The 20389-nt window shown below is 36.2% G+C and overlaps 1 protein-coding gene and 1 pseudogene across 15 annotated transcripts in view; one reads left to right on the top strand and one right to left on the bottom strand.

Moving 5' to 3' along the window:
* Positions 1 to 20389, top strand: part of ARPP21 (cAMP regulated phosphoprotein 21) — a 424506-nt gene that overhangs the window by 330160 nt on the left and 73957 nt on the right. For 10 of the 15 annotated variants that reach the window (XM_074312647.2, XM_074312643.2, XM_074312641.2 and 7 more), the window contains exons 10-12: positions 11132 to 11240; positions 13110 to 13211; positions 19343 to 19380. In XM_074312647.2, coding sequence (XP_074168748.2) covers positions 11132 to 11240; positions 13110 to 13211; positions 19343 to 19380 — 249 coding nt within the window. The remainder of the gene's footprint in view (positions 1 to 11131; positions 11241 to 13109; positions 13212 to 19342; positions 19381 to 20389) is intronic. The other 5 variants (XM_074312653.2, XM_074312654.2, XM_074312655.2 and 2 more) reach the window with 2 other exon arrangements.
* LOC141567393 (U4 spliceosomal RNA) lies at positions 16130 to 16282 on the bottom strand (annotated as a pseudogene).

Here is a 20389-nt window from a genome sequence, read left to right as displayed (position 1 = left end):
ATAAAGTGACCCTCTGACATGGACGCCTATCAGCTACATGTTGACCGGGGTTTATTTCCCACAATCCCTGTATTTCTAGAGTGTAGGCAGTTCAAGTAATTGTAGGTTGTGACTTGAGAATATTAAGTTTTGCATGGAGAGAAAATAGTTTCACATGAAGTTCAAAATATTTAAATCATGATGACACATTGGGAGGATTATACAGAGGGTACCAAAAAAAATGTATACACATTTTAATAAAGGAAAAGACTGGATTAAAATTATGCTGATGGTAACCACTTTGAGCACCTCTTGTAATAGCAGAAGTTAAACATTACTTGTATTCATCTTTTGGTATCAGTATATATTGAGTATTGCAATTTTAATACAGTTTTTTTCCTTTCTTAGAATGTGTGTACATTTTTTGGCACCCTCTGTATATACACGCATATATGTACTGCACTCACCTCCAGTATTTTCTCTAATATCCTCAGTTATATTTGTACTTTCATGATGGAAAAACTCTGTCTGTGGACAGACTTTTCAGTTAGTTAAGTGATATAATCTCTTACATATAACATTACCTATTGTTTATTCATTGCACTGAACACTTTCCCTCTTATTTCATGCATGTTACTTGATTTCATCCTAAAAGCATACTTACAACCTAAGTAATTAGAGCCTCATTTTACAGAAGAAGAAAATGATGCACAAATTTAGGTTCAATTTTGGATTTTTAGAGAAGCAGTGATTAGCATGGCTGGGATCGAAACCAGTGTGTCAAATGCCAAGAAAATTTTTCTTAAACAATCTAATTCTCTTTAAAGCAAAAACATCCAGAACATCTTGAGCAAAATCTTCAAGAAGACTCTTTGGATGGGTAGGGAATTTCAACTCTATTAAGTCTTTTGTTGTCTGATAAGGAACAACAATTGACAAAAAGATATGATTGCAGATTAACTCAGTGGTATCAGTAAATAACAGATATTCGCTACTCTTTGATAGTTCTTGCTTGATTTTCTGTGTTTAACGCCGTTACAAGAGGTGATATTTGGGAGGGGGTGATATCCATTCAATTTGAACCTTGCTTTATTCCATTTCAGTCTTTTTTCTTTCTTGAAATGAAAAAGCTACATTTATCACTAATGTCAGTGTAGAAGATGAAGCATAGAAGAACCTATTCATTGTGTCATTCCAAAATTATTGCTATAAGGAACCCAATTGTCCAAATCCAAGGTGTTGCGCCATAGCCACAAGAGCATGGGGTCGGGTTAAGGATATAATAGTCCAGAGAAAGCAGGAAGTAACTGTCGTGCTTATGTGGGAGGTATTCAAAGAAGGTGCCTTCATCACAGCAAACTGATGCATTTTAGAGAATTAGCTCAGGCAAGTCACTTTACCCCTGCAACACTGCAAGCTTGTTGGTTCTAGGAGCTAGCCAGGGTACAAACAGGTGAATGAACGTGACCCAAAGCCTCGCAGCACGCCTATTGGTCCACAAATCCAATCTTCATGACTAGGGACACCTCTGATTAGAATTTGCTGCTTTTTGTTGTTGTTGTTCTTGAAATAATGAAGTTTTGGGCTATGTTTTTCAACCTTTAGTTCCAGCTCTCTTTCCTCCATATATTGTTAGAAATATGTTGGATTTTCTAGAATTTTTCAATGTTTTCTGTTGGAATTCTTTGGTAGCTGTCATATTAGGTGGTGACACCAAATGAGCATCTTGGAAATCTGGGGTAGAGGTATTAAAGTCTGTGCTATTTAAATGCTACAAATATAAGTGTCTGTTTTTATATAAGAAGTTTTGCTCTTCTCTTTGTCTCTCTTTCTGATCTCTGTTGCTTATTTTTCTGTGAGGTTAGCTGGTTGTTCTTTTATTCCATTTTTTTCCCCACCTCCTTCTCTTTTTCTTCATTCTAGAGCAAGGATATAGGCTTGGGGTATATTATTTGGAGACTACAAAGTGTCTACTTGCACAAGTGTTTTTCAGGGGGCCAAGATCAGTCACAGGCAAAGACCCATGTGCGCCTGACTGTCTTGGCATGTGTCAGAGTGACTGTTTAACTAGTCCCAGATAATTTTCATGTTAAAAGGTTGTCATCTCTTGAATATTTTTTCTTTTGTCTTTCACATCCACCCACTATCATTGCCTCAAATCCCCTACTCTAAAGGTACAGAGCAAAGAAAGGAAAGAGCAAATTCATTGAAGGAGAATGGTTACAGGCCACAGAAACCGTGCAAGGAGAATAGTGGCCTAAAGGCAAAGGTTTGGGGTGACACCTTGGAAGTCCAGTGCTCAGGAACACAATGCCTTAGTTCCTGAGAAGTGTGGACCTGGGTATTTGCCTGGAATGATGAGTGGTATTAATGACTCCAGTGCTTTGCTTGTTTGTTTGTTCCAGGAAGGATGATTAACAAAGCTGGTATTTGGTACATCACAGGCACCATGAAAATGTGCTCTAGTACTAAGTTAGGCTTCTCTCTAAGTGAAACAGTTGAGCCCAGTTGGCTTTACTGTGTTTTTGATGTGATGCGTAATGACTGCACTAAGAGACAGGATTGTGGGACCCTCCACTGTCTCAGTGGGCAGACCCAAAGGGGCGTGCACGTCAGTGTATCAGAGTCAAAGACATCTGTTCTGCTGAGTTTCCTGGAGAGGCAAAGGTTTAAAATGAGAATCACTGGTTTTTGACCCTTAGGCATTCCACTCCCTGCAGGTGATTAATTGCAGTTCTACCACAACAAAACAAACTAAAATTTCCATGATTTCCTCCCACATTTGTTCTCTTTCTTTTCCTTTGGCTGGGAGTGTGAGTAGTACCGTGAGTGAGTGGCATCCTGAGGTGGATGCTTGCTTAATAATCCTCTGAAGAAGACCAAGTGCCTCTTGGAAACCCACGAGTGGTTGGTTAGCATCCTATCATTTTTAAACATGGCAAATTTACTCCACATTTTTTTATACGAATAGCCTTGAAAACCGTCTGACTTGAAGTCCAAGATCAGAAGCCTAAGAATTGCATTGCTCTTAGGAAAACCATCAAATTTTGTTTACTGAACAGACAACCTGGTCCTTTAATCAATATCAGACTCAAAGTAAAACTTTTTTGTTAACATTGGTCAAACGCCATATCGCTTCTCTCAAATATTATATTTTCTCATATTATTATTCTCAAATGCCGTAGAGAACATAAGCTTCTGTTGATGAGATAGGTAAATCATAGAAATATGTTTTGTGAGGAAAGAGTAAGTTTGTTGTATTCCTTTCCCCACTTGAAATTATTCATGAGCTTTTAAGTGTCGAATGTATAATGTACCACTTAATTTTGGAAATGAAATATGCATGTACCTTCTGTAACATTAGTATCCTTTAATACATTTTTTTCTTTTAAAAATATTTTCCATGGAGTAATAAGGCTTTTAGATTATTTATTGACTTATTTATTTAGCTCACAACATTCTAGATAGATAAAACTCGACCATTTTACAGGAACGAAAACTGAGATTCATGTCTTGGTCTTACCTACTCAGTGACGGAAGACCAAGACTGAAATTCAGTCCTCCTGCCACGCAGCCATTACTCTTCTAAAGTTAGAGAAACAAGAACTAATGTTAATAGAACCAATATTCTGAAATGACAAAAGCGAGAAGAAACCGAAACACTATTCTTTCACCAATATCCACTGATTTCCTTACAACATCCTAATTTGCGTGTATTTTCAAAATTGAACAGAGAACCCAATTCAACAATGTGTGTACTAAGAAGGATGACACCAACAAAACTCCAGAACCACAGAACACGCTGGGTGAAAAATTATCCTGGCATACTTGAAAGTGAGATAAAACCCATGTTCTTAAACTGTCAAGCAAAATGTAGTTCTCAGATGTTCAGTATCATGCTTCCAACAAAAGAAATATAGATTATGGAACATGTCCATCTTCTGTTCATAGTTTATTTGAAGAGCCAAGACTCTGTGGTGTGGTCAGGACTCTGTGGTGTGTGTGTGTGTGTGTGTGTGTGTGTAAGTGTAAGTGCATAACGTATAAGTACAAGAATGTGTGTAAGTGTGTAAATACATTTAATTATCTCTGTGATACAGTTTGGGACAGTTTGGAGAAAGCTTCACTATACCTACACATACTATCTGTAGTATTGCCCTAAACATACAACAGTTACTGAGGAAGCAAGATGACTATATCTTGTTCCCTCCACCTGCAACTATGCTTGCTGGAGGTGGCAGACTTAGGCTTCCATCCCGAGGGCTTCCTTTGTTGCTTCTAGATCCATCCTCAGAGGTGGCAGTCATTTTAGTACTTGTACCTTGAGGAAAGTTTTATGGCATACTTGAAGGTGAGAGCCTGGTTGTATGTAATGAATAGTGGATTTTCTTGTGTCTTGTTAATCTTAAGATTTCTGATATGAAGAGGCAATTATAATATTACCATGGCTTTTTAAAGAAGAGATAATTGGGGCAAGGAGTAGTAAAAGAATTTGTTGTTTATTGGTTGAAGGTGTTTGGTTTCTACTAATTTGTATACGTAAATGTAAGACTGTAACTATTGATACAAAATCTTCAAACAATAAATTGGAATCTACCAAGAGAGTTAGACTCCTACCAAATATACAAGTATTTTGTCCCACAACCAGACTCCTTCCAACCTCAGCCTTTCTAGAGTTCACACTTTCTAACCCCTACTTCCCACCATCTGGCCTTTAAACCAGGAATATGAAAAAAATACATTTCTTTATACACACAAAAATTATCTCGTACCTCTATATCAATAAAGTGCAGTGATCACTCTGAACCTTCTCAGAAAGTAAAATACTTTATTTTCATATAAACTAATATGGAATAGTTTTATACACACCATTATAATATGTAAGTAAAAAGCCTTCGGTGCCAAGAAACAACAATCACATTCAGTAGTTTTCAAAGAAAATGTTACTTTATGAAAATTGTTACTTGCTTATTTGGAACTGATGAATCAAACCATTATTTGATTATAGTACACATTGGATCTATTCTAATTAAGGTTAGCACTAATGTAAATGTTAGTTCAAAATTTGTTGGTGTACTCTTAGATTTGGGCTACTCAATAAAATGTGAAAATGATAATAATCGTTTATAACGTTTACTGAGTACTTCATTAGTGTTTGGCATTGGACTTGACACTACTTGCATTATCTGTATCTCATTTAATCCTCCCAAGCACTTAAGGTAAGTATTATTACTTTCCATTTTTTACAACAAAACAAACACTTCTCTCATAGGGATGTTAAGTAACTTGTGAGAAGTCACACAATCAGTAAGCTGCAGAGATGAAAAGACACAATAATGTGTTTTGAAAAGACAAACTTTTGTTAGGCTTGCTTATCATCATTTGTGTGTCAATTGCTTAAAACTTAGTTTAATTATTAAACTATTGCTGTGTTAAATTTAGTGTGCTAGTTTCCATCCATTTTATGTAAAGTCATTGGGTTATATGCTAAAATTCATTGTGTTTTAGGGGGGAGCCAAGCTTTGAGTATTTGGATATATTAATGGCATTGCCTTTTAATGTTCATATAACATTGACATGAAAGAATGGAGAACTCAAAGAAAGGAAAGTATCTGTACTAGCCATGTTTTCTTATTTTTCATTTGTGGAAATTCTCAATTTATAGGCAAACTTGCAAAAATACACCTGTTTTGTTAAGCTAAGTAGATTGATCTGGTGTGTATGATTCTTTGGTGTTGCTCCCAGTACATGCTCAATGCAGTTCAGAAATAGCCAAACTCACAAACAAACATAATATTCCAGATCCTAATTGCATGTGACTTCTTTTTGTTTTTCAAATTACATGTTTTCTCCTTTTTTCTTTATCCCTCTTATCTTTTTCTAGATCATTCTATTTTGGATTTCCCTGTTAGAGAGGAAGAAAAAAGGTTGAGATTGATTACACACTCCCACTTATTATGATCATCATATTATCATTAGTAAATGCATGTTTCTATGCATGTAGATCAAGAAGAACATAGCAATAAAGAGGACACTTTTTCTTTTTGGCTTGTTTGTTTATATATATTGAAAGGTCTTAATACGATAAGCCAAGACCAGAAGTAGGAAGCGCAATTAATCCTGGTATTTTTAAAAGTAGCAGTGCAGCAGAAAGATTAAGAATTAGTTTGACAAAATAAAATGGCTAAATGTTCATTTTAGCTGATTATAAAATAATATAGGCCATGAAAGAAAATTTAGAATATATTCAGAATAAAAGAATATTTTAATTGTACATAATCCAACGATTTAGATACAAACCATTTTTAAGTTCGTTGAATTTGTTTCCTATCTTTCTAAACTAATAGCTTTTGTTATTTTGTGGTTATAAAATACATCTTTATATAATAATCACAAAAGTATATCTATTCTTTTGTAACTTGTTTTTCTATGTTAGTAAATAGTATTGGGTATCATTTTACAAAGCTACATATTACATATGGAGATATTTTAAGTTATTTAACCAGTCCACCATGAGTTTTCACTGTTTCGCTGTCTTAATCAATGCAACTCTTACTATTTGCTATGGTTTCATTCTAAGACATAGAATCACTTTGTCAAGGTGGATTGACATTTTTAAGGCTTTTTATGCCCACAGCCAGTTTGCCAGAGCAGTGGTGCCGATTTAAGAGATGTCTCACAGACCCTTGTTGTCTTTGAGTCTTCTTCTTATAATTTTGTTGTTGTTCATGAATAACGTTATTTTAAAGGAGGGCCAGCTGTTTCCTATGTTATTTTGCATGTCTGTTTACATATACAGTACACAATCAAAATAGAGAAGAATAAAATGAATTTTTCAAACATGTAGATAATTGAGCACATAAGTTTGAAAGATGCTAATAAAGGAAGCTTGGTAGCACTGCCTATATTGGATTTATACCATATTAGTCTCTTTTAAGTAAGTCTTAAGCCAGTCTCTTTAAGTAAGTCTTACTTAAAAGAGACTAAAATGGTATTAAATGACGAAATGATAGTGGGAATTGTGAAATACTTCAAGAAGAAAAATGTTTGGACTTTTTTTTAAAGAAAAAACATCATTTATAAATATTTTCATTGAAAATTTTAAAGAATTAAGGGAACAGCAGTGCCACTTAGAGTCCTCTAATATGTTTGCCTACTAAAATATTTTTGATAGGTGTCTTATACCCCCAAAATATTTTATTCTGTTGCGCACAGCAACCTTTATTGGTTAAGACGTTTATACATATTGATGACCATCTTTCAGTTATCCAGTATGGAATTCAAATACTTTGTACCCCTCCATATTTAGTAGAATTGAATTATTCATTTATATCTGTGCGGGAGAAAGGGACTGGGAGGGATTAAGCTTAAACTCTTTGGAAGATAAGTAATAAATTTAGTCTCAAACTGGCAGTGCAAATAAATCATGGAAAATACTTTCATGTCCAAAGATTTAAAAAATAATTATAAGGAGTGATCATCTATTTTAAACTTCAAGAGAAAAAAAGTTTAACTAATATTGGAATTGATTGACCAGAAGTGTTTGATTGTCTCATACAGCATTGCATTCAACCACACTGCCTCTCAATTCATGAACTACGTCTAATAAGGAACAATGGGGAGTTAATTTTAATTTTTGAAAGGTTGGATTGGGGATGCCCGCGCTGTTCACACGTGAACAATGAGTTTTACAATAGATACCTGCTACAAATTGCAGGAAAACATTTTTCTTTTTTTTACCTTAGAAGAGGAAACTTATTTTTTCATTAAGAAGAAATGTGAAATTCATTTTCTCTGCTTTTTGATGATGATCTAGAGAAAGCTAGCAATGATAACTCCTGGGCTAAAATCCACCAGAAAAAGAAATTTAGGCACATGTGATACATGGCCATAAGATATGTAGTAAACCCTAGTTATCATTAATTTAATAAATACCATGATGTTTTGTAGTTTTGAGCAGTTTTTCGTTAGAGTTTCATCCTTATATTGATACGTTAAAAGTAATTCATTCCATTTTTCAAAAGTGTCCATAATATATTACTTTAGTTCTAATCATTGTATGGCTAAGAGATAACATTGCTATGATGTTAAATTAGTGATAAAAAGGATTTTTAAAAGCCATAATATAATGGTGCATTACTGGTAATTTTTAGTTTAATCCTATGTAATACTTCAGCTCTATGCTATAGTTTTCATGAGCTTCAGCTGCAAATTTCTCTTTAGCTCTACAGTCATAGGTAATTCTCTATAACATCAACCTGGAAAAATCTTGTTAGGTTTATTTTATTCCTTTTACACAATCTTCAGATGGTTACTTTATAATCACTCAAAATATTTTTTGGAAAATCTTGAAGGGATTAATAATTTTGACTATTTCTAGAGTTTGAAAAAATTTAAATGCGATATTAGAAAAGCAGTTATGGAGAAAGCACTTTGCATAATTTATATTAGTAAGAAATATTCTTGCTCTAAATAATATTGACATCATTGATTAGAAAAAGTTCCTCTGACTATTCTTTGTTTATGTGATAGATATATTTTTCCTATAAAAAACAAATAAACCAACACTATGAAGAAACTCAAATGAAATTTTAAAAGTAAGGTTTAAGTAACTCCCTCATTGCTGTAATGACATTTTAAACTGAGAAGTTCTCAGACTAGAAAGCTAAGATTCTCATTCCCATTCTCTTCCCAAGATACCCTCAAATTTTAAAAACTTTTATTTACTAACGATCATTTTTAGTCAACATGAAGCAAAACATAAATTTGATTTTTAAAGAACATGTTCTTAATGCTTCTAAATTTAAATTTATGTTCCTACTAACCAAACTCTTTATTGTTCTGTTTTATAATTTAAAAATTTGTTACTACATATCTTATTCAGTGACCCTTTGACATTCCCTTAATTACAGTGATTTATATACAATTGTACTAAAGTTTTATTCATCTGTACATTGATTCACCTATTCTTTTAACCAATGCCTCCTCTATGTAATGTACTGTTGTAGACACTTATATAAAAAATAAGGTCCCTACCAAATAGAACTTACATTCCAGCTGCAGTCAGTATGTTGAAATCGCACGCTAAATGATTTTCTTCTTAAAGGAGAATTTAATCTAAAGCCAATTCACCTTATGTTCACAAATCCAAAAGTTCACATTCCCAGACCATTTTACTTCTAAAAAATCAGTTACAGACTATTAACAATAAATAAAAGAAATATACGTAAATTGAGCAGCAAGTAAATCATTTCATTTATTAGAGTTTATTAGATTACAGACCTTGGGGATATTAGGAGAGACTTAATTAGCATTGGTACAATCAGCATTTGTATTTAAGTTAGTATCTTAATTTTACTTGCTACATAAAACAACAATATAACTAAGTACTGGTTAAAAATATTGGTGTGCTTAAATATGCGTAATTCCAGAATTATCGTTTACAGTGACCTCCAACTATTCACGCTAGTATTGTAAGATTTTATAGTATAAGTAATTGAAGTGTACTGTAACTAGGCTACACCACAATATGTTTAATTTCTATGCTGTAAATGGTCTTTTTACTGTAAAGTACAAGTTGACTGTACTCCTTTAGTGTTCTGATTTTAAAATGTCATTTTTGCACTTCCAGATTGTTACATTTTATTACATTTCATTTTTGGTGGAAAACGTTCACATTGATCTTCAAGATGATGTGATGCAGGGTTTTTGTTCTTTATTGTAAGGTTTGAGAGCCTCTGGCCCACTGTATCCTGTATAAGCAGAGGGAGACTGAATCACATCTCTACAAGGATGTGAATGGATTGATGTTTGTGGCTTAGTGGACAAATCTATAAACTCAGAGCCAAAATGATCACTGAGCAATGGTTTCTTTATCTGTAAAAGAGGCAAAAATAATTTGCTCCTCTTACACCAAAGTTTTACTGTAAGGATTGAATAGGATAATGATATCACTGCAAATATACACAGTTCTAGAAGCTATAACTGGTATTATTCCAGTGTTTTGTTACTGTCTGTTCACCAGTATTATTATAATTTATGTGCATGTGTGAGCCTCACCAAGATTTGAAATATACACTTAATTTTTTGTTTGCAAAGTGCTATTTGCTTATATTGGATCTGTAAGGAAATGATGAGATTCCCTTAATTACTGGTCACCCATATTAAACAACAAACTGAAGAGGCTTCCCAATGACTGAATGCATAATGAACCCAGTAGGGACAGAAAACCCACTGGGCTTCAGAAGTAATACATCAGATATGACAGACACACTTTAATGAGATTCATAAATGACAACTGCTTCTAAACCGAGGACAAATATTTCAGCACATCCTCTGGGGATGACCCCAAACCCAAGTCATTCATTGAGTTCTGTGGAGAGCAGTGACGATTGTGGGAAATGAATAAGGAAGGGGAGCCCTTTCCTGTAATAACACAAAATGAGTAAGAAGACCTAACAAAATCAATTGACTGATCAATAGTGTGTAACTGCTTGAAGGATTTTCCCCATGCTAATCAGTCATCAAGTTGTTTAAATGAAATATCTCCAGTTTCTCCAATTACTGAACTGATTTACAAGACATGGTCAAAGATATCAGAACCTCCTGGAGCCAGATTCCAGAGCAGTTGTCATTGGAGAAAGGTGGAAATAATTTATAAATGATCCTCTCTCACCACAGATTAAGACCCTTGAAAGGGAAGATATGATGGGAGGTGTTCTCCTGGTTTCCCGACGTTGGCGAATTAGTGTGTTATTCCCAAGTTCTAAAGATGTATATTTGTTCTACAATATGGGTGGGGACTTAATTAAATTCAAGAGTGATTGAGGTCCAAATAACTATAGAAAACGTCTATACATTGTATATGTACAGACCTTTAAAATATTTTTTTTAACTCATCCATGGTGCATAGTATGCAGCAAACAAGACTCCGAATTCAAACCAACCGAAGGTATAATAACCCCTGTGAAGGGACTTGGTATTACCTACCTGTATATTGCTAGTGATTCTGGTATCAAAACCACATGTAAACTTTTCTTTTTTTTTTTCTTTTTTTTTAGTTGAATGCCACTGTGGGGGAAAAACAGCACTAAGAAATAACTTTACACGGGGGGGAAAACTATTTTATTGATATGTTTTACTTTGCTGGCAGACCAGAGCAAAGGTTTTGTGAACATTTAAAAGATGAAAAAGGTGAAGAATCCCAGAAGCGGTTTATCTTGAAGCGAGATAACTCTAGTATTGATAAAGAAGACAATCAGGTTGGTTCTCAAGTTTGAGAGTGGCTGACATTGTTTTTGAAGGTGGGCTGACTGATGTCCTTGTTGTTCCTCTGTCGTCCCTTTCTCCCTCTCCCAATTCTCCCCTCTCTGCCTCTGATACTACTGTCCTCTCTCCAACCTCCTGGCCCGCCTTGCCTTCCCCTGTGGCATTCAATGGGTAGCAAAAAAATCCATGTCCTGGCCGCTTTAGCAATGGCTCTGTGTTGGGCTGCATGGGTGGTGCTTGGCGCAGTTCCTGCTGCATGTGTTGGGGGGTTGGGGTGCCACAGGCTCGGCGCTGTTGGGAAAAGCTTTGTCAGTCGCATTTCCAGATGTCTGTGTAACTATGGCAGTCGTTCCACTCCCTACAGCTTTGTCCTTCAGTTGTGCACAAATTGAGCTGGATTATCAAAACGGACCGATGAGCAACTGGTGTAGCTGTAAAGAACAAACCTTGTTATGGTGAGGACAGGTGGATTTTGCAACTATCCTAAAATAAGTCTTCACAGAAAAGACTCAAGTCCATGTTTTAGTCTCCTGACCCTTCTCCTTCCCATGTTTTATTGTCCATGTAAACCGTCTGCTTGTTTTGCATGAACCGTAGCAGAACTTTCTCTTGATGTGTATTTCACTTGCGGTCAACCATTATGTTGTTCTAGAGTAGCCTGGTTCACGGCCTCTGTAAGGGTAGAGATACTTCACTAAATCTCTTCTCCAGCTGAGGGTGGGGGATCCTGGGCGATTAGGAAGAAAACAAAGTAAATGGCAAAAGAAAAAAAAAATTTAAATGAGAATAAGAACAGTAGAAAGTCATATAAAGGCCATTACAATCACACTTTGTGTCTCTGACAGTCAAATAGACTTTTTTGAAAATGACTTTGCTTTCGAATTCGTAAGGGTAAAATAATAAGCATCTCACTCAAGTTATTATTTTAATTATTCTCAGTGAGTCACTGCAAGCCAGTATGTGCATCTCTGACGCACTTTTGTTTTTCACCTGTTCATCATTTGTATCTCGTTTCCTCCCACCACCACCGACAGCACCACCGAGCTGTATTACGGCTCACGTTGACTTCTGAAACATGTGCCTTTGTTGTGTACTTAGTGGGTGTTTGTTGAATGAATGGATGAACGTGGTTAGGGCAGAGCATTTGGTAAAGAATGGCAAGAGTAAAATGGGAGGGTAGTTGAGATGCAGGATGTGGTTCTGATGAAAAGATGAGCAGTCCTCATGCTGGGTTCTTTGAATTGTTACCTTAGATTTGATGTTGACTGTAATCAACAGACTTTAAATTTAGTTACTACTTTTATGTCAGATGCAATTCCCAGAATCAGTCATTGAGTGAATTAAAAAATTAGGATACAGAGAAATAGTGTCCACATCTTTCTTTCCACCCATTACTTTCTGCACTCCCTTATTCTGTTTCTCCAGTCCCCAAGTTTCCAAAGCCATTTCGTCCCTTAGCCACCTTGATCTTGCCACTTCCTCTTTTTTCACCAACATTCTTCTTCCTTCTGAGGAGTCAAAATCACACAGATTAGCAAAGGAGAGAGTCCATCACCGGTGAACTGTCACATAGCTGAACTAGGTGAACCTGTGAGGCACATCCAGGTCTTTCATTCCAGAAACACCTGTGCTATTTGCATACATCAAGGAAGCAACCAAGAGCAGTAAACATGGCGTTGCTTGTCATGTGCACACGGCACACATGTCTCCTACCACGGCTTCCTTAGGGACCAGAAGGTGTAAGACTTTTCATGCACCATATGTTTAAGTGAACATTTATTATTCTCAGCTGACAGTTGCTTAACTGCAGATTTCTAACAGCTCAACTTGGATAACCCTCCTGATTTCTTTTTTCTGTTCAGCAAAACAGAATGCATCCATTTAGAGATGACAGACGAAGTAAATCAATTGAAGAGAGAGAAGAGGAATATCAGAGAGTGAGGGAGAGAATATTTGCACACGATGTGAGTAGTTGTTTTAATTGCCTCTTTAGTGCGGTCCTTCCATCAGCAGTAAGGCAGCCTCCTTCCCCAGACAGTGAGCTGGCAGGGACCAAGTAAGCTGGAGCCAGGGAACAAATAGAACTGCAGCAAAGTAGAGGTGTTTCTGGAAGAGGACCTGGTTCAGGGAAGTGATGGAAAAGTAGCCAGGGGTTTTCGTATATTCCTAGGATATGACCTTTGTGGGAAGAGAGGTATAATTTTGGTCAGTTAAGTCGCTCTCAACTGCAGGGATTTGAAGAAATGTCTTCATGTACCTGTTAGCCATCAGATGCCACATTGTTGCCTTCTTAATACCAACACTTCGCACAGGAATTACAAGAAAACAAAGAAGAATCTGTTGATCACACACACAGAACTTTCTGAATTCATAACTGTGGGCATTTTACTATATCAAACTTAAATAATAATACTCATATCCCCCCTCAATTTCAGACCAAATTAGTTCTGTGAATGAATAGTTTTCAAGGGAATAATGATAGAACAATTTCTTTTGTTTAAATCACAACAAATAAAATGGGGTTGGGATTTTTTTTTTTTTTTTAAATCACTTTACCCAGTGTGGTGAAAATAAAATGCAATTAAATTAAATCAAAATTAAAAGGTGAAAAAAAAAAAAAGGTGGCTTTAAATGCAAGAAAATGAAAAGGGACACGCTGTTGCCATAGCTTTTCCATTCTAAGAAATTATCTGATAGCCTCCTAAAATGTGGGTTCTTCCCTCTGCAGACGTAGAGGTGTGAGCCATTTTGTGTGGACTCATTGTGACCAACACTTTGGGCCTTCCTCAGTCAGGTGGGGCATCTGACCTCCTGTGGTGATTTGCTCCTGGAGACTACTGCAGAGTCCTAGGCTTCGTGTATTTGGAGGAGAGCTGCTGTCCTTAGAGATTTCAAGCTCAGGCTGGTTTGCCTGATCCTCCAGTGGGGCTGGGTCTTTTAAAACGAAGCTGCAGAGGAAGCAACACTCTGTACTTCTTTCACTTATACGGGTTTCAGTTATCTCTTCTAGACCCTCTCTGCCTTCCTTGGATACATTACAATCAAGTTTTAGTGATTGAATTATCTGGCCCGGAACTCTGGAATCAGGAAAGTGGGAGAGCGGGAGACGGAGGTAGCCATAGTTGGATGGTGTTCGAGTACAATTCTAGAAGGTGCTGCACAAGTGTGGACTACTTAGGTTTTTCTTATGGTCAGAATTATTGGTGGTGCAGCCTGACACACATAGGCCTTTAGTTGTGTTTGCCGCATACAAGAAGGAAGCAATGAGAGGATCTGTGCCAGTCATGGTAGCGTAAGGATGCCTCCTGTGGACTGGACGGAACATGTTCCTGTCTGATGACCTTCATGGAAGAGACTTGACTGAAGGCCAGTTTATTGTTTATTGTCTCTCTTTCTCTGACTCTCTCACACAAACACACCGACATAAACACATTTCCCCTCTTACTCAGGTTTTGGCAAGCCATATAATGGATGAATGAGTCGTTGTCTTCAAAAGCAATTATTAAGGACCCAGATAATGCACAAGCAAACAACATTGTGCTTCCCTGCCCCAAAGTCATGACACATTGTCAGATATTCAAGAGCTAGGTGGCAGAAAGTAACATCACTGATGCCTGTGTGTGGGGAGGACAACATCTGTGTGGCTGTGTTTTGTGGATTCTCGTGACTGCAGAAATGTCATTACAGGGAGCAAGGGTCAGCATGACTTCTTTTACATATTGTATTTCCCTAAGTCCTGATTAAGGAGATGAACAGTAAAGGCCCTAGGTTCCAGGTTAAAGATGGGAGGCAAATGTCACTGTTTAAAGCCTCTCAGACTAATGCTGCAGTCACTGTTTTTGAGGTTGTTGTTTGTCTTTTTTTTTAAGTAAAAGCAGATTTAAATCTGAGAAAGCTTCAATGCCAAACTCATTGCCATAGCCTACTCAGTTCATGAAATCCTTTGGCAGCCTTCTTTAAAAATGCTGTGACTTTTTCTCTCTGCAGGAGTAGGGGTGTGAGCTCCTTTGAAAGGCAACATTTCCAGCTTTAGTAATTCAACTGGGGCACTGACCTCTTTAAGATACTACTTTTCACCTGATCATCTAGGGCAGGAATTTTTCAGTTGGCATTCTGTTCCCAGAGTGTAATCATAGAAGGGTTTCCAAGATGAAGTAAAATCCCTGATATCAACTGCAAAAATATTACGTTCATGAGCATACATGCATTTGTCTAAGGAAAAGATCTCTAGTGTTTATTAATTATAAGTTTTTATGACCTTGAACAGGCTAAGAGCCACTCTTCTAGAGGGAGAAAAAATGCCCAGTGTCTTTCTACCTAGTCCAAAACCTCTGTAGAGACCATGCCACTGGTATCCATGTTTCAGCTACATAACAAATAATCCCCAAGTTTATCAACTTAAAACAACAACAACAAAATGCTTCTTATCTCACAGTTTCCATGGGTCAGGAATCTGGGAATGGCTTCGCTGAGTGCCACTGGCTCAAGGTCTTTCATGAGGTACAATCAAGCTGTCAGCTGGGGTTGCAGTCACCTGAAGGCTTGGCGGAGTGGTTATCTGCTGCCAAACTCACTCACTTATTGGAAGGCCTCGGTTCTTTGCTGACTATACACAGAGATCTCAGTTCCCACTATGTGGGCCCATCCGTAGGCTGTTGAGTGTCTTCAAGACATGGCAACTAGCTTCCCCTAGATCAAGTGATCCAAGAGAGATAGAGAGGGCCCCAAACGGAAGCCACAGTCTTGTCTAACCTAATCTTGGAAGTAACATGCCTTCCCTTCTGCTGTATTCTATTGGACACACAGACCAGCCCTGGTACAATGGAAGAGATGCTATACAAGGTTGTATAATAAATACCAAGAGGTGAGGATCACTGGGGGTCACCTTGTATTAATGGGATGTTACTATATCCTCCTCTACTGACACAAACTCAAGGGCATGACAGCAAGATGAACTTTCATGAATACATTGAATTAGCAGTAACCACGCCTTGGATAAACCTCATTGGCTACGATACTGCCACTGCACAAAGGTGGTGAATACATTTAATAACAATTCTTCCTAATCAGTTACATAAAGAGAGGATACTTTAGGGAGCTAAAGTGAAATTCCAGATTCGCAAATGATCATTACTACTGCCTAGATTGTTGAGGTACACAAGATAATCATTAAATTATATTAAGTCAATTATAAAATAAATGCAAAGAATCCAGCATAAGGAAATTAAGTTACAAATGTTTAATCTTTTTCTTAGTTGGTCTTTAACTTAGCTGGTCTTTAAAAAACTTAGATAATAAAACCAGCTTTACTTGCTAATTATTAAGTAGTGGAATCATTCAAATAGGTTCAAATATTGATATTCTTAAGTAGAATCATATTTTCCTACTGAAAGTTACAGTAAAAGTGACAGAGAAATACTTTTTGATATTTACACTCTAGCTAAACCCAAATTTATTTTAAAATTAGATGTTCTCTTGAATATTTTGCAAATGTATCTTGGTGTCTAAGGTGTGTGTGTAGGTATGTGTGTGTGCCCGTGCGCGTGTTTTTGTATGTAGGAGCCCAATCAAAATATGCAGATTACTTTGGGATATTCTAGAAAAGAATTTCAAATATAGTTTGAGAATTTTGGTATCCTGAGATAAGACAAATTTATTTATGATTTGAGAGCTAAATTGTTGTCAGAGCCCACAATTTAGCTCTTAAATCATAAACAAATGCATTTTTGTAGTCAGAAGCGTTTGAAATATAACTTGTGTTTCCTTTGGCAAGAATTTCAGCTTATTTTATGATTAATCCTATGCAATGTTGCTAGTTTCGGGAAAGTTGATAAAGCAATATATTTTAAAAAGACATGTTTTGCCTGGAGAGTAATTTCTGAAGGATATTTATGTATAAATAGGGACTCAGAGAGGAGCTCATCCAAGGTCTCCTTTTGCCTGTACTGGGATTCTTCCTCAATGAGAACTGATAAGGGCATGAGGTACCACCTGGATTGGGGGTGGGACGTGGGAGAGAATTCTGTAATCCATTAGGCAGAGTCGTTTTTCTCCTTAAAAAAAATAAAATAAAAATGAGCCCTTTATATCTGAGAATGCGTAAGTGACAGCTTTGAATACCACATTAACTCCTGTGACAATTTTATCTTCCTCTGCTATTAAAATGTGCAAGTTATTAATACTACTTTTTAAAAAAAAAAAAGTTTATATTCATCAGCTGCTGAATCATGGCCCTTCACTATCTCTATCTTTTTATGAAAATGTGGTGGAGGGTTGATGAGATGATTCTTTATGACCTTTCCACAAAAATCAGAAAAATACTTTTTGAGATATGTTTTGGGAAATGTTGTCTTTGACTTGCAGGTGCTCTATTTTTTAATTCAAAGAGTTCGGGCTGCTTAGTTCTTCCCCAAATGCTATTCGATTAATGAGTTTGAAGAGGTCAGCAAGCCTTTGATCAACGCCTTCAAAGTAGGTGGTAGAGTCTCAGTAATTCCAATACCCAGCGAGATCATTAGAAATGTAACTGACCTCTTTCCAACGACAAGCGCTGAGATGTAGCAAAGAATTGAATTCATAATGTGTCTCTGAGACAATCTCATTTTCTTTCACATACCATGACTTAACTCAAGCCAGTAGTAAAACCAGACTAGAGGAAATAAAGACAGTAAGATAGTTCATATACTGTGGACATAGCTTCACAGGAATAATGTCAGTGGCACACTATTTGTGCTTATTTCCCTTTATAAAATTAAATGTCAACTAGGAAACAGGTATTTTCCCAAAAAGCTTTTTTCTGAGTTTACTAAAGTGTTTGCTTTTTGTTAAATAATGTTTTGGCACACCTGATATTCAGGATGCATTTAAATAAATGCACGAGGTTAAAACAGAAATGGTTCTCGAGATGCCCTCACTGAAATGCTCAGACCACTGAGAAAAATATTATGTCCAAATCTAGCCCTTTTGCTTAGTGGAAGGAAATGATTTATCCAGTAAAAGGTAACGAGAAACCAATATCCTGCTTGCCTCTCTGAGCCGTGGTTACATTAGCACCATCTTTGAATTTAAGAATTCAATATTGAAAAATCATTATTATCTCTTTAGTTTTATTTTATCTTCAAATGGACCTGTGAAGTTTCTGTTTTTTCCCTTTAGCAGGTCACTTATTCATCATTTAGAAAATCTGCACGATAATACGTTGTATATATTTATGTTTAGAAACTCTACTTTGAAAATACTTTTAATTCCGAAACACAGTCACTATATTATAGGACTATTGTACCATATTTTGTTTAGACTTCTCTTTTTCTGTTTGTTAAAATTTAATTTGATCTCCCTTTCCTCAGCATGTAATGATAATGGAATCTTATCTTCCCTACATTGTGTATTACACACAAGATAGTAGAGAAATGAATGCTAAGGGGATGGAAGCTAAGGAGAAAGTCATTTGTTTTTTGTGTGCGTGTGTGAAAAACTAAGAAATCTTAGATGGAGTTTGACATTTCTTTTTCTAATTAGCTTCATTTTGTTTTCACTTGTCTTCTGCCACTCTCCCCTTAAGATTGATGGCATCTCTTCAGTTTTGAGAGTCTTGCAGTCAGTCTGTTTATTTCATGAGAGTTTATCATTGCCAGGAAATAATTGTGGCTTTGCAGCTCTCCCATCCTCAGGTGGATCGTGCCAAGTTTGCACGCTCTGCTTTGATTTGAACCTGTCTTTTTGGCTCTTGTTGGTGGCTGCATCTCGGCAGCCCCAGAGGAAATCGCTAGTTCAGGATCTGATGGTCACACGTTCCTCCAGCAGTTTCATTCACAACATCTCTCTTCTGACCTTGATGCTGAACAGGCTAAATCTGTTTGAAACCTGGAGATGCTCTGATGGAAAAGTACCGTGTGCTGCATGAGAATGGTTTCCATTTCTAACTCTAACCTATTTTTTTTTTCCTTTTTTATTTCCATTTTTTCTAAAAACGGCACATATTTTTCTTAATTCTTCTCCCCTTGGAGGGGAAAAGTAGTTTTAAAATCAGGCAAGGATTTGGGATCCCTCAGCATATCCAGAACGTCTGATACAATGCCTTTGTTTTATTTTTCAGTCAGTTTGCTCCCAGGAAAGCCTTTTTGTGGAAAACAGGTAAAATGAAATTTGCTTTTTTGTGTCTTTAGAGGAACAAAGTCTGTCATGTGTGTCCTGTATATTCATAGGTATATATACCCCATATATAAGTGCATGCTTGAATATATATATAAATAAATACATATATCTATGCATGCACCCATATATATATATATACGCACATATATGTGTTATTTTACATGTATATAAACTATTTTGGGGGGAAAAAGCTTCTCTCAGTTACTTCCAAACATGAGTTTAAATATCTTCTTTATTTAAAGTCTCAACTTCTGGTTTGTCCTAAGGTCTAATTCCTACTACCTTCACCAGGCATTAAAAAGTATACATGCTGAGACAACATAGGAACTTGCAGTTTCATTGGCTATTGAATAGGCTGTTAAAAGTACTTGAATATTTGGTATTATTAACCACATATTGTGCCCCATAATTATATGTAGCTATACCAATAATAATTTGAATAATATTAAGTTTCTCATTCTAAACAATCTATCAGTCTTCACAAAATGCTTAACTTGGATATCTTATCTAAACTGGCCCAGATTTAGCAATCTACCTGGCTTGGGAGTTAGTAATGATAAGTGAGTGTTGTGAAATGAGTGGGTTATAAAATTTATACAAAGCCCTGAGCATAAGAGCAGAAATTTTTCAAATTTAACATATACTTCTTAAAAAAGTTCTAAACTGACATACGTATTAAAATGCTCCATTGATTTAATTGCAGATTTTTAAGGGGAATTAAGGAGTTCCACATTTGCTGTGCGATCACATTTAAGATGCATCAAAATGGGCAAGTTGGAATAGAAATATGGTATCCATTAAAGAAGTGATGGTTAATTTCATTTCAGGTGTAGGCTTAATGGGTGTACCCATAAAATTGATTAAAATGGAGACCATTTGGTTAAATTCTGGTACTTAGAGAAAGTTTAAACTGGGCATTAGAGATAATTGTTAAAAAAGAAAAAATGCCATCATTCATATTAGCAATTAGAAACCTTCAAGTAACCAA

Source organism: Rhinolophus sinicus, chromosome 5 (genome assembly GCF_057876585.1).
Source record: "Rhinolophus sinicus isolate RSI-liver-muscle chromosome 5, RSI-T2T, whole genome shotgun sequence".
Lineage (NCBI taxonomy): Eukaryota > Metazoa > Chordata > Mammalia > Chiroptera > Rhinolophidae > Rhinolophus > Rhinolophus sinicus.
Note: the sequence above shows the minus strand (reverse complement) of the source record. Positions and strands in the feature narration are given on the sequence as shown.